We start from the raw sequence: 18,973 nt of genomic DNA, 5'->3' as shown, positions 1-18,973 counted from the left end.
AATTTTGTGACTTTGTTCGAACTTGGGCCTTCTCTTGTTTCGCAGAGATTCAGAACTTTTTCGAAGCAACTGACCGGACCTAAATATGCTCTCTTAAAACTCGAATTCTAGAAAATAGTATTTTTTTCTCAAAAATACTGCAACTTTGAGATATTAGCCTACTTTTCGTATATGCGAGAGCACGCTATACGGCTCTGCAAGTCGACGACGCACACAAAACAGCCGTGCTTTTCGATGCAGGGAACAAGTTTAAGTGCGTCAAAGTTTTCCTAGCTCTCTAATCCGTTCACACACCGACTTCGAGCGTCTTCAGCAGCTTTGTTTGTCTTGCTGTGGCACATTGTGTTCGCCTAGAGTGGGCAAAGCGCCGTTCGGACTCACTTCGCACTTGCCAATTCTATCTCAGGGTATGCTTGAGGCCTCATTCGAACCCTCGGCAGTGCCCACACACAGCTCCGTCATATGCTCGTAGATGACGACGTCCAAGAGGACGAATTGACTTGACCACACTCCCTCCGCAATTGAGCCTATTATTGCATACAATAAGCCGTGTATTTTTAGGGCTTAAAAAAGTGAGGCCGCGCCACAGACCGGGTGTCGGACGAAAATCTTTTATGAGGTCATGTCGCAAAACTCACACCGCAGGTGGCGATAATTTAGAATAGAATATCGGCAGCTATTATTTTAGCTAAAAACACAAATACACATGTTTTATCGGTAAGACTCATACAGGAAATGTATCAATACTGAGCTTTGAGAATATGGGTTTGTTCGAGCTAATCCGATGAAGACGAATCAGAAACCGAAAGCCTAAACATTTCCGCGGTCGGCTGTTAATAAAAAATCCAAATTGTTACAGGTCAGTGAAAAGCGGATAATTTATTTTTGTATCAAAAAAATTATTCGCTAGGCCGAACTGTTCCACTTTGATTTAGGCAGAATTATTATTTGTCCTTTGAATAGGAAACATGTCCTATCAAGAAGAAAGCCGTAATACTGAATTATCAGAAGACCAGAAGAATTATCTCGAACAGGAGCTCGATGCTATGTCTACCAACTGGACTGAGCGCGTCGAATCCTTTGATGCAATGGGTTTAAAAAGTGAGCTTTTACGTGGTATTTATTCCTATGGTTATGAGCGACCCAGCATCATACAGCAGAAAAGTATTATACCCCTTATAAGGTATGTCGCCCGTTGGGGCTCGTTGCTTTATTGGAACTACTTTCGAATTTTTCTACCTCTTCCCGTGCTATTGTTCTCCTTTGAAAAGAGCTATTTTTGTGTTTCTGGATGTGTCTATAGTATTGACGCAGGGGTCTGCGGTAAATGTTTTTTTTATTTTTGACGCATACTTGCCGATGGTTTGTTGGTTTGAGAACTTGCAAGTGGGGCCACCCCCTTAGCCCATGTGACTCCCTCTGTTAGACAAATTCAGGGATAGATGGTTTTACGTTTGTACATTGATTGTTCATGAAACCCTTTAGCTGCAGTAAAGAATCTTTTGAATTTTGGGTATAGAGGGGGTGTTCGTCACAATTGTATATAATTTATCATATAATACTGTATATGCGATACCGTTTTATTCTTTAGCAAGATGTCTAATTTACCTGTTCTTGTGTTCACCTATCAGCGGAAAGGATGTGATTGGTCAGGCTCAGTCAGGCACCGGAAAAACGGCCACCTTTGCACTGGGCGTCCTGCAACAGCTTGATTATTCTAATCCAAATGTACAGGCTCTAATATTGGCTCCAACCCGTGAGTTAGCTCAGCAGATTCAGAAAGTCATCATTCACCTTGGCGACTATCTGGGCGTGAAATGCCACGCGTGTGTCGGTGGAACGAAGGTTGCCAACGACGAACAAATTCTATCATCATCGCTTCACATAGTCGTGGGTACTCCTGGTCGTGTGTACGATATGATTTGCCGTGGCGCTTTGAGGCCCAACACCGTCCGTATGTTTGTGTTGGACGAGGCCGACGAAATGCTATCGCGTGGATTCAAAGATCAAATTTATGAGATATTCAGAACATTGAGCCATGTACAAATTGGTCTATTTTCGGCTACGATGACCCCTGAAGCACTTGAGATTACAAAGCGATTCATGACCAACCCGGTCCGAATTCTTGTGCAGCAAGACGAATTGACGCTAGAAGGAATCAGACAGTTTTACATTAACGTGGAAGTAGATGATTGGAAGATCGACACTTTATGTGATTTGTACGAAACACTCAACATTACTCAGGCAGTGATTTTTTGTAATACTCGCCGTCGAGTTGATTGGCTTACCAGCGAGCTTCGAAATCGAAACTTCACTGTATCGTCCACTCACGCATCAGTAGACCAAGCCGAGCGTGAGGTTATTTTAACCGAATTTCGCTCTGGATCCTCGCGCATTCTCATCACTACTGATCTTCTAGCAAGAGGTATTGATGTACACCAAGTTTCAGTTGTCATCAACTATGACTTACCTCGAAACTTCGAAAAGTATATCCATCGTATTGGGCGATCTGGCCGTTTTGGACGTAAAGGAGTTGCTGTTAATTTTGTGACAAAAAATGATTTTGATTTACTCAAAGAACTCGAACAATACTACAACACCAAAATTTTTGAAATGCCCAAAAATGTGGCTGAGTTGATTTAATGAACTGTTCCCATTTAGGCCGCATATTCATCTATCTATCTCTTCTGATAAAATGCCACCAACAGTACATATAATTCCGTGAGTGAAAAGTGGTAAGCCAAGGTCTATGCTTATTTTATAAATATGATCAACATTTATAATTACAGACGTATTCTAATGTCTATTTTTTTTGCATCTAGTTTTTTACGTTATTTCCGACTGACCGTTTTGTATCTCAGTACGGATTTTTCTGCTTCGCTTCAAGCACAATTTGTTTCATATTCTACGTCTTCGCCTGGGCTTGCGTCTTACCAATAGTTGGTGGTGAAGTAATTTATACGAGAATGCATGCCTCATGGGATCGAAGTTTGCCGGCTATGCTATTTTCCGATCGTTCTCAACGAGATACCGTGTTTTACCTTAACTCAGCTTCATATTGTCCAATCTTCTCCGCGTCTCGGAAATATCTTCGTTGATGTTCAATAACATATTCATTCAGTAAATATCCTATCGACTGTTCACAGAGATAGAAGTCTATGTTATGGCCGTAGGCTATTTTCCGATCATCGAACGAGAGACTGTGTTGTACCTTAACTCAGTTTCACATTACCCAAACCCGTTATTTACATGTTACGCAGAAAATTAGATAAGATGAAGTCGAGTTATTGTATGGCACTCAGAAATTTTTGTAAAAAAACCATCATTAGTCACAACACCATGCCTACATGAAGAATTATACACGTGAAAACATATTTCTGTTTTAGGTTAGTTATGAATACAGCTTCCCTGTCAGCATTCTAATATTGTATTATTATCAGTGATAATAACTATTTTGACGTTAAAATATTATAATTTGAGAATCGTTTTAAATAACTGATGTGTAATAATTAGGTTATTTCTATGTTTAGTGCTGTTACAAAATCTAGCGTTAGCACATTCGTATACCAGATGTGGATATTTATCTAGAATAGGTGGGCACTGTATTATACACAGATCAAAAGTTAGCAGTGCCGTTTGTATGGGCAGTACCTAGACCCAAAGAATTTAGGGTATAATTCTAACAATGAAAACGCTATAGTGCACCCAGGTGACGGTTTAATCTCTCGTGCAAAAAATGCGGATATGGGTTTAGACAGATATACTGGAACAATTGTGCAAGGTAGATAACCTTTTTTGCTCAAGATTCAATAATAAACGACTGCAGATGAGAGTATGACCACTTCCTGCTGGTGTTGCGGCCTATAACTAGCACTGCGATGTAAATTGCTTCAATAACCTTGGATGAGAGGGAGTATCAAGACACTTTGAATATGACAAAGGGCTTGAATAAAGAGGTGCATAATTTGCCAAATATAAATATGTCGTTAGGTAATCAGGTTGAAGCACTACACGACATCAAATTAAAGCAATAGAGAATTGATACCGATAGTAAGAGGATCGATGAGCAACAAAAACAAATTAACGAGCAAAGGGATGAACTAATGATTCAAAAAGAAGTTACCAACTCACAACGAATAGCGGTAGAAGCGGTACTAAGAAGGCTAGATGAACAACAGAACCGAACTGGTGAACTAAAAAGTAGTGTTGAGAAACAACAGATAGAGATGGGATTACAAAGAGAGAATCTGTCAAATTGAACAGTTGTGTAGATGTATTGACAGAAACATATTACAGGCTATATGTGAAGTTCGAGGGCGCGAATCAGAAACTTGTCGAGTTGACTAGGGATGTGTGCGAATATAACATTGAAATGTTATCTAGAAACCTTGCAGTTGAATATTTAGCAATATATTGGAATAAATATAAAAATGTCTTAGAAAGTTCACTTCATGGGGAGCTGAGTCATGAAATGTTAAATTTTGCGGAGTTCAAAAAACTGATGAATATTATGCATAATGTAAAAAATGAAGTAGCAGAATCGGATCTCTACTTGCAACATTTCGTGCAAGGGAGTATGTCCTCACCAAGCATGATCCGTCTATTCTAACTATTCAAGGCATATTAATGTTTTCTATAGTTCATGCCTACCTCAAAATGGACGAGTGCTGTTTCGTATGTCGGTAAAACGACGACAACTTCCGTTGCACGACCAATTTGTCTATGAGAGCTCATCGAAGGTGAATTTAACTATGACCGCCGGTATTCTGATGCTGAATTCTGGAAACAAGCATGTAGATATAGCAGGCCTACTTGGGCAGCAGTTATGCGTCATTGATGCTCAAGGCTGTCATGGTTTGGGTTTATTTTGAATGCGCTACAATTTCTATATTTGTTGCGAAAGAGGTGGGCTTATATTCCCTACTAACTCTTTTAGTGCACTCACTTAAACAAGTAAAAGCCGCAATCTGATAGGTGTTATAAGATATGAAATAGGATATAGGAGAATAGACATCGTAAGATAAAAGTTTTATCGTAACGTTCTATAATTACTGTCCACAAAACGCATCTTAATATTAATGGTTCTGAGGCTCTGATATTAGGTTGCGCACTTTGTTTAAATAACTTCCAAGTAATCTAAAAACCTCAAGATAGTCGCTATGCTCACATGTGCGTTATAATTACACATCTCTGGAAAATGTACAAAAGCTCTGATAAATGTGTGCACAAGTTCGTGCTCAATGAATAAATGCATATTGAACGTGCTTAGAGTACAGTAGAGACAAAAAGTTTTTGAGCAGTGAAAAATGTTCACCAAATATTTTAAACTATATACAGCATCTCACTATGATCACACACCAGAATTATAAGAAGTCATATGCAAGTGTGTCTGAATGACAAATAAAAAACGAGTCAGCACAAATTTGATAATCTCGGGTGGAAGTGGCAAGCTATGCCGGTATTATCTCGCAATGAGCATTTTTGCCGCTTCAGATAAATCATCTTGTTCAGTTTAAAAAATGCGCATTTTATCGAAATAGGGCTTTTTCAAATACTCTAGACGCTTTAAAATTTTCTCTTGGTTTTGTGAAAAACATGTTCAGCTTTTCGATTTATCCTTTTGATGTTTCCCCATTTGAGAGGATTTCTAGAAGTCTTGAGCATGACTCATACATTTTGATTTTTTTTTGGTCATTTTCCGTATTTTCATCTGAGTCCTTTTTGCTCGAGTCATTGGTAATTCGGTTTTCGAGTATTTCGGTTAGTTTTTGGGTCAAATTCGGCAGCAGCCGATGCAGTTCGCTCAAAACGCTCTCTCTTAGAGAGTCAAATTGCAATATGCTCAGGTAGGATTCTATTCCTTCGTTTTGCAATATGTCGTATTTACTTTGTACGAGATTGTTAATGGCCGCTAAAATTTTTCTGCCGATAACTGGATCTCTGATTATACGAATCTTGAAGCTGGAATCGGCATTCTGTATTAAGACGTTAACGGCTCTAGATGCTTCGTAAAAGACATGGTCACATTTTTGTCCTTCACCGGCATGAGTTAGATTTAGCAGAGATTCAAATTGAGGATCGTGCTTTGCTAGCTCATCGATAGATACTTGACCAGCAAAGAGGAGATTTTTCAGCAGCAAAATAGACGCATGGGCGAGAACTTCATTTTTTTCTCGAAACAAGTCCGGAAAAAATTTCATTAAACCCTGATCTAATAAAATCTTTTTATGGCTAGCACAAAAACTCAAGTTTCTGAGATTACACACACATACATGCTTCAATCGAAGTACCTTGTTTTCATTCTCAGATGCTATGGCAGCGTCTGTGAGTGATTGGCTCTTGGCTTTGAGAACGTTCATCTGAGAATCAAGGACCTCAAGCAGAAGTTCAGGTATGCCCCTTTCAATCATTTCAGAACTACTCTTGTCGTCGTGGGAGAAACTCCCCAAAGTGACAGCTGCTGTCAATTTAACTTCATACTTGTCTGAATTTCTCAACCAGTCCATCAAAATTGGTATTCTCGGGTATATCTTGTCTCTGATGTCGCTTTCGACGGAGATACGACGAATGACGCCAGCCGACATATCGACAATTTCTGAACAAGAGGAGTGGTCGACCCAGTCGAACAGCTGGTTGATCAGCGATTCGTCGGCGAAGTGAGTATGATAATGTCGGTTTTCGGCTATATCTATTAGAAAGTCAAAAGTCTTCTTGATGGCGTCTTTGACATCTTGTGGGTCTTTATCAAAGCCAGCGTTCTCATACCGAGTGATACACTGATAAAGTATCTGAATACCGTCTTGTTCGAAAAAGTAGTCCGCGACCTCCTTTGAAGCGATCAACGAGCTTGTCACGTACAAGGCCTCACGTATTGTGTTCAAGTCTGGATTTTTTAATAACTCGATAGCCATGTGGAACCCTCCTGCTTTAAAAATCTGGTCGCATTGAGACTCTGTGCATCCAAGGTTTCCAAGTGCTTGCAGCGCCATGGTCGATACTTCACTCAGTTCGTAATTGCCGAGCTCAATGAGCCGATCGAGCGCGTTCGGATATTGTAAAAAAAATCCGCAAATGTCCTCTGTATCCGAAGACAGATTCGCAATACAGCCAATCGCAATGCGCAGCTTATCTATACGTTTCGACCAAAGCATATTGGCGATTAACTCCAGCGTCCCAGGCATCTTTTTCACTCTGCTTCGCCCCTCATCTGAATTTGGCATATGTTTGTTAGGTGGACGCTATGGCTTAAATAATCATACATTCAAGAAGGTAAGAAATTGACCAATTGCTAAAAAAGCAAACGAACCATTGTCATAGCAAAGATTGGCAATAACTCTCAACGCATTCAAATCTAATTCTTCGTTTCCGTGCTTCAATCCCTCAGCTACTGATTCAATTGCTCCTGCCTCGACCATAAAATATCTGTTGACATCTTGCATTCTTGAAATTAGAAACAGAGTCAAATCGGTACAAACTTTTGTCAATTCGGTTAAATTAGTGTTGAACGCACCTTTACGAGCCAGGTCACCTAATACCTTATATACTTCCTCGCACGGATCACATGAAAGCAAAATTTCAATTTCATTTTTGGTAATGGGAGGTCGCTTACTCTCATCAACTGGGAACAAAAATATGTTAAAAAGTGATCAAAAATTATTTTAGCGAATTAAAAACATACTATCTAGGTATAGTAGTTCATTCAAAAATTTTTTACTAGGTTTCATAACTCCAGAACCTTCCTGGGATGAGACTTAAATGTTTGAGCAAAGGTAACTAAACTGTAATTTATTTCTATCGCCAAAACATTTTTGCCTAAAACTTAATAAATTTAATCTTTTTTGGTAACAGTATTGCGAATTTTTAAACGACAATTTTGTAAGAAGAATACATTTGTACTCCTTGTTACCCGTGACTCTGATTTGGATTTTAGTTTGCCTAGTGTATTTGGTGCAATGAAAAATTTTTTGAAGCTTCAAAAAGTCACAGTTAAACCTGACTTTGAAAATATGATTTTAGAAAACGATACAGAAGATATAGATGTCATCTTATCTAATACACACATATCATTTAGGGATCGAAACTAGTTGATGCCATTATGCGGAATCTATCTCAAAAATACAAAACTCAAGCATCAAAACCCTTTAAAACACTTAGAATGCTTAAAATTGGGTCACAAACATATCAATATTTAATAAAAAAAATTATTAGTTAATATATAAGGGCTTGTGGTGCAAATGGTAGCATGCTTCCTTCGCATGGAAGAGGTACCCGGATCGATACCGGGCTGGTCCATTCTTTTTTTTGTCTAATAAAAAGACAGAATTATGTTTATGTTTATTTTTTGATAACCTTAAATATTTAACGTTTTGACATTGCTTTTTATAAGACGTTCTATGAGTTTTAGCGTTTTTGACTTAATGAATATCTCTTCTACGGTTTGAAACGGAGAAATAACGTGTCCGGCGTTATAGTAAAAAACTTTAGGTGTTTTACACATTTATCTAAAGATAAATAAAAAACAACAGGTAACGTGTTTTTATGCTTAAGACACATGTTCAAACCGAAATTTTTTTTATACAAAAATTTAACTAGTTTTGTAAACAAAAACCAACCACAAAAGCTACTGCGAAAACACAATGACGTAAAAGCAGATTGTGTTTTGGTAAGGCGAGCGATAGTGATACATGCAATCTTAGATTTAAAGGCGTTAATTCTAATTTGTCAGCAGGGTTGCTATCTCTACAAAAAGGGCCTCGCATGTCTGACTGAAACGCTAGTGTTTGGCAAAAGCAATAAACAGCCGCGTGTCTTCGTATGTGTGGGTGTAATATGCGCTACCACCTGCTCTTAGGCTGCATATCAGCCTCTGAGGATCTGATTATCGCGATATGTTAAACTGGAATATAGAAGATCTATAAACGAACCAAGAAGATTAATACCTTTAGAAGAAATAGCAGTATTCAATATAGTTCATATATAGACATAAACAAGTCACTCGCAATAACGAATTCATTGAACACGAAGCGAAACATAACTAAGAAGTGGTTCAAATGAGAGCTAGACGATTGATGCGGTAAGGGTAGGATTTACTGTCAATCTAAAAAGGAGGGCCAAAGAATGTGAATTAGAAAAAATCACTTTTTACCAGGAAGAATACATTAATTTGAGTATTGTCCACCCACCGAATAGGTGCTACAGCCAACCAAACCAATGAAGTGTCCTTTTTGCCCGAGCCAACTATATAAACATTAGACATTGAAGCACGGAATGAATCGTTTAACGGTTTTTGGCCTTAATAAGACTAGGAATACCTTCATAAGTCTTTCAGCTGTATTTTCAAACACAAAAATTTATGCACACCACATTTCTACATATACTACAACTGTAAGAAAAAGTGAAGTGTAAAGCGAATAATACACAAAGATAAAAAGAGCTGGATTGTATAACTCAGTCGAATATAAGAAGGTATTTCTGTAGTTATGTGGAAAACAGATATAAATCACATAAGAATCTCATCATTCGTGTCTATAGATTAAGTCTGTACGGTTGCCCACAATACGATGTACCGGACGGGGCAACTCCAAGGAGGTACCAGATACACATGCGTACAAACGTATTAGAATCATAAATGAAATACATATACGATATGACATCTCACTTCAACAAAGTGAACAATCCAAATCCAAAAAACAGGCTTTCTTGTTAACTCATTGTCTCAATTAGCCAATACTGGAAACGTATATAGGCCATTTATTTCAAAATGTAAGTGTATTCACACATCACGTTCTATACAAAAACACAGCAAGGTGTAAATTGTAAATAGTTCAACCATTACTTAGCTAATATAATCGGAAACGTATATGGGCCATTTATTTCAAAATATAAGTGTATTCACACATCATGCTTTATACAACAAAAACACAGCAAGGTGTAAATTGTAAATGGTTCTTCAACCATTACTTAGCTAATATAATCGACCTCTCTTAAAAAGATATTTCATAACCAACGAGTCAGTAGTTTATTTGGTATAGAGAGGGCTGCATATCGTTTGATTAAACTACAGGATATAAAACATCTAGGTTGATGCAGCAGCCACTGTTTTTACCATCATCGGCACGCGCGAGTTTGAAGTAGCCTTCTATTCCCCAGTGAGGTCCCTATTTAATAAATCAAATTAGCAAAGCAGTTATAACTCGAAAATATTAATAAAAAACAATCACACATACCCAAGAATTCCTGACCAACCAGTAGGGCATTTCGACTCCGTAGGGTGAGATGTCTGTACCATAACCAACGATCAAAACCTCATGATCGAGATCATCTGGTCCACAGTAGTTGCATGATGTAGACTCGAATATGCCGCCAGTGTAGAACCTAAATTTGTCGTCACCTGCATACATAGCAGCTGCGACTGGTCCGTGATTGGCTAGCGCATCCATGATATCAGATGTGTCCTGGCTAACCAATACATATTTCTTAAGCTTAACTTGAGTGTCGTATCGGTATTCACAGAACCCGTCTAACATCAAATAAGGTTGAGAAGATTCGAAAGAAATCCCATGATTCAATATCCAATCGTAAGCGTCGGTAGGAAGTCCGCCATCACAGCCAAAGCTCGACGTCCACACGCAATCAATAACTTGCTGCTCCGAAAGAGAATACAAATTTCCTGTTTTGATAGCCCAAGCACTTTCTAAGGCCGAGATAGAACCAAAAGCCCAACAGCTTCCACACCTTAAATTAAAAGATCAGTAACCATCAAACAACCACCAACTGTAAATAGCATGAATAGGTCAACGTACAGTCCCTGGTCCTTTATTGAATTGACCATTCCCTGCTTTTTAGTCCAGTCAACACTGGCTGGAAGAGCGCTTGAATCGCTTCTCTTGTGAACCTCTACTCCTTTCCTTATCATCTCTTTTTTGAGCCTTGGTGACTCTTTAAGACGATTGTTTGACTGCAACATTCTAAATTCTTCTCCACTCAGATCTGAGAACTTCGTGACACCCAGAGAATAAGTTGAATCTACCCTTCTGTTGTGTTCGTTAATTACTTCTAAGTTCTGTTTGAATATTTCTAATCGTTTCATATATTCCTCTTCATCCTTGTATGTCTTCGAATACTTCAAAATAAACATAGAAAACTCATGATGTTGTGCTACTTCCAGGCTAGGGGGTGCGCTAAGCATTTGATTCAGCCCTTTCAACAAGAAAGTAATGTGGGGGAACGGTGCATTTTTCCTAACCCTCGAGCCTGCGTCACAAATGCTAGGCAATGATGGGATGGATATGTTGCCAGTCGTGTAGTTAGAGTACCTGACCCTAATCGGGTACAAATCAGTTTGAAAAAGGACTGGTGCGTTGTCACTCGCTCTAGATAAGAACACAAAGCGAGCAAAGTGGTCACGAGCAACCTGTATAGTCTATATTTGGATTAAAGTGTTACTCAACGGCACAAAATACATAATCCAAAAATATAACAACAACATACAGAAGACCAGTAGTCAATGCCATCTTCCTCTTTGATATGTTCCCAGTTATACTTTGCGGAAGGTAGATAATCTAGTGCCAAATCACTCGAAGCATCGTAGTTGCATTGCTGCTCACACAGAAAACCAAATAGTTAATATACAATATAACACACAATATATAGAAATATTCTTTTCATTGCGTATTCCATACAGGTGTGTCGATTTTGGGATATATAAAGTAGGTGCTATTATCACTCATACGATAGTACGTATTCAAGCCATTGTAGAAGGTGTCATTGTAGAAGGAGTAACAGGTACTTCTTCCGCCCGACTCATCGGTTGAAATTGCTACATCGATTGGCATCGACACAATCCAATCCGTGAGATCGAATTCCGCTCTATATGAAACCTACAATAGTACGTTATAATGAATTCATTAAATAAGATTGAACACTTTTAATCCCCTTACATTATCCGGCCAGACGGGAAAGGACTTCGCATTTATATATCCAAATACACTTAAGCATAGACAGAGGAACAATGCCAGAGTGGCACCTGATACTCTAGCCATTGTACGTATAATGACAGAGAAACTTATCAAGAGCCTGTTTAAGCAAAAACTAATTTTTACATTTAATTTATCCAAATATTTACCCGGCAAAAATTTTTACTCATAATTCTATATATATACCGAATTAGAAATGAAGGCTGTTTTTTCACCTCTTTAGACTGTCACGTATCTGACACTTTGGTCTAGATGTGATTTTTTTGGGTTTACAGTCTCTGTTATTAAAAGAGTTACGCATACCAAGAAGGAATGAGACCTAGTCCACACAATATATTTTTTGACGGATTTGATTGTCTGATGTCTTGTGTATAGTAATATGTAGATGATGGGTGTCTATGACATTTTGTAAACAGTTGTGTAGTGTCTCAAAAAAATCTGAATGTTTTTAAGTAGAGTAATAGTGTAACTATAGAATCCATAGGAAGGACTTTTAGACTAGAATGATATCAAGAAATATTTTTGAATCTCTTAAATAGGCTAAATCGATAAGAAGTATCATCATGAGATACATCTGTAAGCTAAATTTAGTCGTTATAAAAAATTTTGGGCTTATCTTACCGTTTCATACTTTTTATACGTTACACAGATATACGTTACACAGAGTATCTATAGATCAGATACATTAGCACTAGACTCATGCAAATAGTCTAAATTTCAATTGCATTTCATCGGTTTTTTGGGACTATGCTCTTGCTGTCAGAGAACATTAGATATCTGCCGTGGCAGCAAATTATAAATTATTTTTACCACATTTCAATGTTTAAACGCTTTAGAATCAGTAAGGTTTATTGTAAACTACGGAAGGCAACATGGTAATTGGAAATTTCATAGACTGACAGTGTATGTCTTAATGTCATTTTTCTTAGTATTAAGCGTTTTAACCAAAAATTTTAATAGATCCAGGCTTTAAAACCATGTGTTGGCTTATAAAAAGAATTGCAGCATTTTATAACTGCTTCTGTGTAAAAATAGCATCTGCTATAAATAGAAACTACTTGCCTCAGATTCAATTTAATACTAGCATTAATTTGTTCCAAGAGACGTCAAAGGTTTATACGTCTTGGCAAACAATAGATGGTTAATGACACGTTAATAACAAAAACAATGTACACATTGCTATGTGTCAAAATATGAAAATATTTTGAATACAAACACGGAATCAACATTTAATTTTTACTAGCGAAAACTCTATTTTCAATCATTTAATACTTACTTTACACCATCTCAACTGCCCAATATCTGTCTTACTTGTTAGCTGTTAAATAAAAGCCGGTTTGTCAAATTCAATCTCATAATCCACAGATTGTAATTTTGGGTTTGCTTATAAAATTACTAGTTACTATATACACTTCAAATGAATATACCTACGAACAAATGAGATAATTTCATGAACTGTAAAAGATGTAATTTTATTAGCATATTCACTGATGCTAAGGTTTTCAATTGGGTGTCATAATCAAACCTGTTTGAAACTAAATTTTGAATTGACGAGCTTATGTTGAGCTCGAATTTAGAAACATAATAGCTTAGCTGGGGGTCAATCTCTTCGTAAAGCTACAATATTCAAATACACAGTCCCCATTAGAATAGTTGTCAGCCAATTCACTACAGGTACAGAAAAAGCAGAATTGAAGATGAAAAGAATAGTCAAGTTTAGAGCTAATTACGTAAAGTATACAATATATAACACTATATCTTTAGATAATTAATTTTTGTACGTTGCGTACCATTGACCATATTTCAGTCTGGTAGAGGTAAATTTCTTTTCATCATCACAATTGATCGTTAACTGATTTCCAGATAGGTTTCTGAAAATTAAAATTAAGTTTTCAGTTCAAAAGGAAATAATGGCTTAGCAGTACTGGGGCTGTCAACGTACAAACTAAGTAGGCGATTTGACTTAAATTCTGGAATAGACCCAGTAAGGCAGTTTTTTGAAAGATTACTTTATATATCGAGTAAGACCAGGGTTCGTATTATAAAAAAATTACAGTTTTTAAATCCTGTTACTAAAAACTTTATAAACGCTGAATTGTGCATAACTGTATAAAATTCAATCAATAACAAATAATATTAATCGTACATGTGAACAAGACTGGTCTTTGATATTGTATCTGGGAGATTCCCTGTAAACAAGTTATTTTCCAAGTTTCTAAAGGTGGATTTAGTAAACGAAAGTTTTAGGTGTTAAAAAATATATCTTCTAAAGAGTTAAAGTATTATACATACATATAAACAAGGTTCAGGTCAAAAAGACTTTTTAATTTTCCTGTGAATGCATTATGTGAAATATCTCTGTCAAATAGTTAAAATTTTGAAATAAAGAAAGGATTTTACAGATTATAATAAGTACAGATAGGATAATTGATAGGTTTGGTCGAAGTAGGGTAATGTCCCAGATAGCTGATTGTTATTTGCTACACTAGAAGTTTAAAAAGTAAGTGTCTAGTCAATTAAAAAATATCCCCAAACATACATTTGTCTTAAATAACGCAAATGGCCAACAGAGTCAAAAAGGTTTCCAGAAAAATTGTTATGAGAGATAGAACTAATACAAAGTTAAATTTAAATTTGATGAAGAAAGAAGCAGGTAGAAATTGATAACGAACAGTATTTGTAGACAAGATAAGTTGAATAATTGAGATGCTTCAGTAATATTAGCAGAGAATGAGTTGTTTGCAAGGCGCCTTAATTTTTGTAAACAAATAGTTACTGAAATGCTATGGTGACGGTTTTACGTTGAATAGAAAAGTACAATGTAATTATTCTGGGAGGAAAGTAAGGAGGGAGAAGAGTAAACGAATTCCCAATAAGAGACCTGAAAATTTGTGTAAAGGTTAAAAAGGTGTAGACCTCAAAAATTAAATAGATGTAATTTAAGCACATACAAATAAATTAACGATTTACTAAGAATTGGAATAGGCCCAGATAACTTGTTATAGCTTAGAACTCTAAATACAAAACAATGTGAATTAAAATTCAGTCAGCTTCAAAAAATTTAGGTATCTAACGTGTTTTGATTTGTGGAAACTCTTCCTGTAAGGCATGCAATTGGATGTCTTAAATTTTTTCAATTTAAAGAAAGATACAATTTTTTTAATTTCGGTAACGAGCTAATAGAATTTAAATTAACTTGAACTGAGCAATTATGAATGGTCCTGGATCAGAAAAGATACAGTGATTAATACTTTGTCTAAGTCAAAATTTGATTAAAAATTGATATCAAACATACAGCTCTTTTATTTCGGTAAGGTGAGAAATAGAATCCGGAAGGACACCGTTTAATTCAAGGTCGTAAATGATGCTAATTAAGAAAATTTTGTCAGTTGTCATAACTGTAGTTCTTGATCCGTGAAAAAATAATACAAGGTATAACAGGCGTTCGTGAAATTTAAGATATACAATTTAACATACAATTTACCGACATGCCCGTAGCTATCACTAAAAAAACGGCAATACTCAGTACTTCTATATAGTTTCAAAAACAAACTTAATATTTACAAACCATGTAATACCGTAAGCATGGCAGTATGAATTAGTATATGGCCATGCACTTAAATCTTGAAGTTTCGGAAAGTTTCTATATAAATCGTCGAAAAATTGTCGTTCATTAGCGAATACCAAGGATAGAAGCAGCGATAGAATTATCATAGAATAAATTTTAGACCCCATTCTAACCAAATGATGTGACTTAAATATGTCCACTAAATTGGATATATGCTTGGATTAAGTTTAAGAGGATTGTTCGTAACAACCATAGAGGACATCAATTAGTTCTAGAAAGATAATTTATGTAATATTCTATAAGATGTATAGCTTATATACCAAATACAAATTAATCAAGTATATAACTCTGGTCTGAACTAGACAGATGCTTTGACAAATAATAAAAGCTATAGTCCTTTTTTATAGGATAATAACATAAACTGTACTTGTCTATAAATACTTTTTTGTTTATTAAATAAGCTCGAATGTCAATTTCAGCATTCGCTTTACCCCTGTTAGCCATTTTAACGATCTAGTAAATCAAGCTGTTCTATAGAATGGTTCGAATGCAAAGTACAAACATTATATTGATTGAAAATATTTTGTATTCAAACAAAAAGCCATTACAAGAGTAGAGTTAGCTTGCTAAAAAAAAAGCACCAATAACATTGACTAACGTTTAAATAGGTAAAAATATAATTGTATTCATTAAAATCAAGACTTTTAATTATTGTGGTGTTTTGTGTAATTGTTAGTCTACACAAAGGTTGAAATCTATTACCGTAAAAAATTTTTTGAGCTAAATTGCTAGATTAATTATAAAAAAATATAAGTTGTATTAATATTATAATAAAGCGAACATTTTATTCTCCTTGTTCTTTCTATGGGTCTAGAACTTTTTAGCATATGAAAATCTTCGTTCAAATACTTGGAACATCGACAGTTGACTCAACGCCGTCTGTATTGTTATTTCTTGACAAGAAACGATATGTTTTCAACTGCGGGGAAGGGACTCAGAGGTTTTGCTCCGAGTACAAAATCCGTCTTTCGAAAACGAAGTTCTTTTTTTTTACACGCCTTTCCTGGCATCATATAGGTGGCTTACCGGGTGAGTATAAGTAAAGATATAAATATGCATGTTTGTTTTTTTGCCACTAACAATGATATTTTTACTACCACCCATTCATAAACGCTTAAGTTGTGATATGTTGTTTTTGATACATTATAATGTGTGGTCATGTACGGATTTCAATCATATTATAACTCACTCCAAATGCTTTCTCAGGCAACATCTTGACCGTTAGTGATGAAGGTGTATCTGGATTGGAGGTATACGGGCCTAGCAATTTACTCAACCTTATTAAATCGACTCGTTACTTTGTTTCTAGAAACGAGTTTTCTTTAAAGGTTAAAGAATACCGTTCCATTCAGTGTCATATTACAGACGTGTTTCAAGATGAGTTCATTCAGATCAGGCCTATACTTATTTGCAAGCAAATTCAGAATGTCGTAGGTAATAACGGTCATAACAATTTGCAACCTCTAGAGGACAACGCATTTAAGAAAGATCAATACGATTGCGAACACCAGTTTGCATTAGGGACTGGAATGGCCATTGAACCGACTGTATCAGACCAGGGGGAGGATAGAGACGGCGAATGTTATATTCAACTTAAACAAGAGAATACTCGAAATTGTAATAGTGAATTGGCACGAAAAATGGCGGATAGCTCAAAATTGATATCGGAAACAAAGCCAGTGGATTCTATTGTATGTTATGCATGTCATTTACCCACTATTCCCGGGAAATTTGATCCCGAAGCAGCAGACAGGTTAGGCGTACCAAAAAATCAGCGATGGGTACTTGCACAAAATAAACCTTTATTGATCAAGGAAAATGTGACTGTATATCCAAGTCAATGCGTAGGGCCTGAGATACCTGGAAGGGTCGTTATTATAGTTGAATGTCCGAACGAAAACTATATGAATAACTTAGTAAGACATGATGCTTTTAAAATTTATCAAACTAATGGAAACGAGCAAGGTGAATTTTACTATCAAGTAGCTCTGATGATACACATGGTACCAAATCTTATATTGACAAACAAAAGATATACAGAATGGATGAAATCTTTTAATCTTAATGTTGAACATATAATTATCAATGCTGATTGTTGCAAAAAACCGATTATATTCCGTTCGAGTGCCCTGTACCAAGCAAAACTCTATGCCCTTCGACCAGATATTTTTCAATTGCCTGCATCATCAGAAAGCACAGATGTTTTGTGGATGGAGTCCGGTCAATTCCCTCAAAGAATGACCGTAGCACAGCCACTACTTAAAGTTATGTTAGGATCGCAGTCAGTTAAAATAGACGACTCTCTTTGTTTTAAAGACTGTACACCGTTCTGCGATTCTGTTAATTCAGACACCATCAATTTAGGCTCGGATTCGAAAACACAATCTTCTTCAATTCAAGGACAAGGCCCGTTCTCCTCTGATCCTTTTGAAGTTGTATTTTTGGGAACTGGAGCTGCATTACCAAGTAAATATCGAAATGTGAGTTCAACCTTGGTTCACATTTTCGGCTTTGGCTGCTTATTATTAGATTCAGGGGAAGGTACTTTAGGTCAGCTGTATCGGCACTACGGTTCAGACTACAAGCAAATCTTGGCCAAAATAAAGTGTATTTTCATATCTCACATGCACGCAGATCACCATCTCGGGCTAATCCGCATCGTACTGGCGAGACAAGAATGTGGGGAAGTTGAGCCTATTGTTGTAATAGGACCACCTCAATATAACCTTTTCCTGATGGAATACAACCAAGTAGAAAGTTTCAGCTACGAATTCATAAATGCATACGATTTTTCTTGGAACGAAAAAATGGGTGCCAAGCCCTGCCACGACACGCTGAAAAAGCTCGAAACGATGCTTGGAATTACCGCGATATTGTCTATCTTGGCTATTCATTGCGATAGTGCATTTTCATTTGTAATTGAATACAAAAAAAAATGGAAAATTGTATTTAGCGGAGATACAAGACCAAACCCGGTATTGAATAAAGCAGGCCAAGGGTGTCAGTTGCTAATTCACGAGGCAACATTTGAAGACGAACTGATTCAAGAGGCGGTGAAAAAAAAACATTCAACGGTTAGTGAAGCCGTAAGTTCCGGGATAGAGATGAAAGCAGAATATTTGATTATGACACATTTCTCACAGAGATACCCAAAAATTCCAATTCTAGCTCAAGAAGGCCAAGAAAAAATTGGAATTGCGTTCGACCTGATGAAGGTAAGGATGTCGACTATAGCTTGTTTGCCTGGGCTGTTGTCCGAGCTTAGGCGAATTTTTGAAGAAGATGCAGAAAACGGGAAAAAAAGGCCAAAAAACTGCCAGTGCAAACAAGAGTGCATAGAGAGTGCAAAAAAAAAAATCTTTCGGTGAAA

The 18,973-nt window shown here is 36.6% G+C and overlaps 5 protein-coding genes across 8 annotated transcripts; 2 read left to right on the top strand and 3 right to left on the bottom strand.

The window, feature by feature from the left end:
* The first annotated feature begins 706 nt into the window (after positions 1-706).
* Positions 707-3,312, top strand: LOC126319887 (uncharacterized). The gene is made up of 2 exons (XM_049993589.1): positions 707-1,183; positions 1,632-3,312. Exons 1-2 carry the CDS (start codon positions 969-971, stop codon positions 2,641-2,643), a joined length of 1,227 nt encoding a protein of 408 aa, XP_049849546.1. The 5' UTR covers positions 707-968; the 3' UTR covers positions 2,644-3,312.
* A 2,194-nt stretch (positions 3,313-5,506) lies between these two features.
* Positions 5,507-7,782, bottom strand: LOC126319886 (rap1 GTPase-GDP dissociation stimulator 1-A-like). 4 transcript variants are annotated; one of them, XM_049993587.1, is made up of 4 exons: positions 7,679-7,782; positions 7,511-7,618; positions 7,307-7,432; positions 5,507-7,207 (listed from the first exon to the last, which is right to left on the bottom strand). In XM_049993587.1, the coding sequence occupies exons 1-4, from the start codon at positions 7,722-7,724 to the stop codon at positions 5,613-5,615; spliced, it is 1,875 nt and encodes a 624-aa protein (XP_049849544.1). In that variant the 5' UTR covers positions 7,725-7,782; the 3' UTR covers positions 5,507-5,612. The 4 variants fall into 4 exon arrangements, with proteins under 4 accessions (XP_049849544.1, XP_049849542.1, XP_049849543.1 ...); XM_049993586.1 differs by having other exon boundaries at positions 5,546-7,207; positions 7,283-7,432; positions 7,679-7,780; XM_049993585.1 differs by having other exon boundaries at positions 7,307-7,618.
* A 2,212-nt stretch (positions 7,783-9,994) lies between these two features.
* LOC126319885 (crustapain-like) lies at positions 9,995-12,149 on the bottom strand. Its single transcript, XM_049993584.1, has 6 exons — positions 11,940-12,149; positions 11,682-11,879; positions 11,491-11,598; positions 10,803-11,422; positions 10,227-10,734; positions 9,995-10,157 (listed from the first exon to the last, which is right to left on the bottom strand). Exons 1-6 carry the CDS (start codon positions 12,039-12,041, stop codon positions 10,053-10,055), a joined length of 1,641 nt encoding a protein of 546 aa, XP_049849541.1. The 5' UTR covers positions 12,042-12,149; the 3' UTR covers positions 9,995-10,052.
* Positions 12,150-13,421: 1,272 nt separating this feature from the next.
* On the bottom strand, positions 13,422-15,972 carry LOC126319884 (uncharacterized). Its single transcript, XM_049993583.1, has 15 exons — positions 15,864-15,972; positions 15,544-15,758; positions 15,453-15,479; positions 15,271-15,342; positions 15,128-15,196; positions 14,927-14,989; positions 14,794-14,856; positions 14,648-14,725; positions 14,515-14,586; positions 14,392-14,460; positions 14,268-14,333; positions 14,122-14,190; positions 13,918-13,983; positions 13,766-13,846; positions 13,422-13,643 (listed from the first exon to the last, which is right to left on the bottom strand). The coding sequence occupies exons 2-15, from the start codon at positions 15,708-15,710 to the stop codon at positions 13,565-13,567; spliced, it is 1,041 nt and encodes a 346-aa protein (XP_049849540.1). The 5' UTR covers positions 15,711-15,758; positions 15,864-15,972; the 3' UTR covers positions 13,422-13,564.
* Positions 15,973-16,389: 417 nt separating this feature from the next.
* On the top strand, positions 16,390-18,971 carry LOC126319882 (uncharacterized). Its single transcript, XM_049993580.1, has 2 exons — positions 16,390-16,632; positions 16,810-18,971. Exons 1-2 carry the CDS (start codon positions 16,431-16,433, stop codon positions 18,969-18,971), a joined length of 2,364 nt encoding a protein of 787 aa, XP_049849537.1. The 5' UTR covers positions 16,390-16,430.
* Positions 18,972-18,973: the final 2 nt, after the last annotated feature.

The sequence above is a fragment of the Schistocerca gregaria genome, unplaced genomic scaffold (genome assembly GCF_023897955.1).
Source record: "Schistocerca gregaria isolate iqSchGreg1 unplaced genomic scaffold, iqSchGreg1.2 ptg000691l, whole genome shotgun sequence".
Lineage (NCBI taxonomy): Eukaryota > Metazoa > Arthropoda > Insecta > Orthoptera > Acrididae > Schistocerca > Schistocerca gregaria.
Note: the sequence above shows the minus strand (reverse complement) of the source record. Positions and strands in the feature narration are given on the sequence as shown.

What these genes read in the sequence shown, in the direction of transcription:
- LOC126319887 (XM_049993589.1), top strand. Translation starts at nt 969, where the DNA reads ATGTCCTATCAAGAAGAAAGCCGTAATACTGAATTATCAGAAGACCAG. An exon ending in AGTATTATACCCCTTATAAG is followed by an intron (nt 1,184 to 1,631) that starts GTATGTCGCCCG and finishes TTCACCTATCAG; the next exon opens with CGGAAAGGATGTGATTGGTC.
- LOC126319886 (XM_049993585.1), bottom strand. Translation starts at nt 7,724, where the DNA reads ATGAAACCTAGTAAAAAATTTTTGAATGAACTACTATACCTAGATA. An exon ending in TGAACTACTATACCTAGATA is followed by an intron (nt 7,619 to 7,678) that starts GTATGTTTTTAA and finishes TTTTGTTCCCAG; the next exon opens with TTGATGAGAGTAAGCGACCT. An exon ending in CAATCTTTGCTATGACAATG is followed by an intron (nt 7,208 to 7,306) that starts GTTCGTTTGCTT and finishes TGCCAAATTCAG; the next exon opens with ATGAGGGGCGAAGCAGAGTG.
- LOC126319885 (XM_049993584.1), bottom strand. Translation starts at nt 12,041, where the DNA reads ATGGCTAGAGTATCAGGTGCCACTCTGGCATTGTTCCTCTGTCTATGC. An exon ending in ATCCCAAAATCGACACACCT is followed by an intron (nt 11,599 to 11,681) that starts GTATGGAATACG and finishes CTGTGTGAGCAG; the next exon opens with CAATGCAACTACGATGCTTC. An exon ending in TCAATAAAGGACCAGGGACT is followed by an intron (nt 10,735 to 10,802) that starts GTACGTTGACCT and finishes TTTTAATTTAAG; the next exon opens with GTGTGGAAGCTGTTGGGCTT.
- LOC126319884 (XM_049993583.1), bottom strand. Translation starts at nt 15,710, where the DNA reads ATGGGGTCTAAAATTTATTCTATGATAATTCTATCGCTGCTTCTATCC. An exon ending in TTGCGTTATTTAAGACAAAT is followed by an intron (nt 14,461 to 14,514) that starts GTATGTTTGGGG and finishes TTAAACTTCTAG; the next exon opens with TGTAGCAAATAACAATCAGC. An exon ending in AAGACCAGTCTTGTTCACAT is followed by an intron (nt 13,984 to 14,121) that starts GTACGATTAATA and finishes CGATATATAAAG; the next exon opens with TAATCTTTCAAAAAACTGCC.
- LOC126319882 (XM_049993580.1), top strand. Translation starts at nt 16,431, where the DNA reads ATGAAAATCTTCGTTCAAATACTTGGAACATCGACAGTTGACTCAACG. An exon ending in TCATATAGGTGGCTTACCGG is followed by an intron (nt 16,633 to 16,809) that starts GTGAGTATAAGT and finishes ATGCTTTCTCAG; the next exon opens with GCAACATCTTGACCGTTAGT.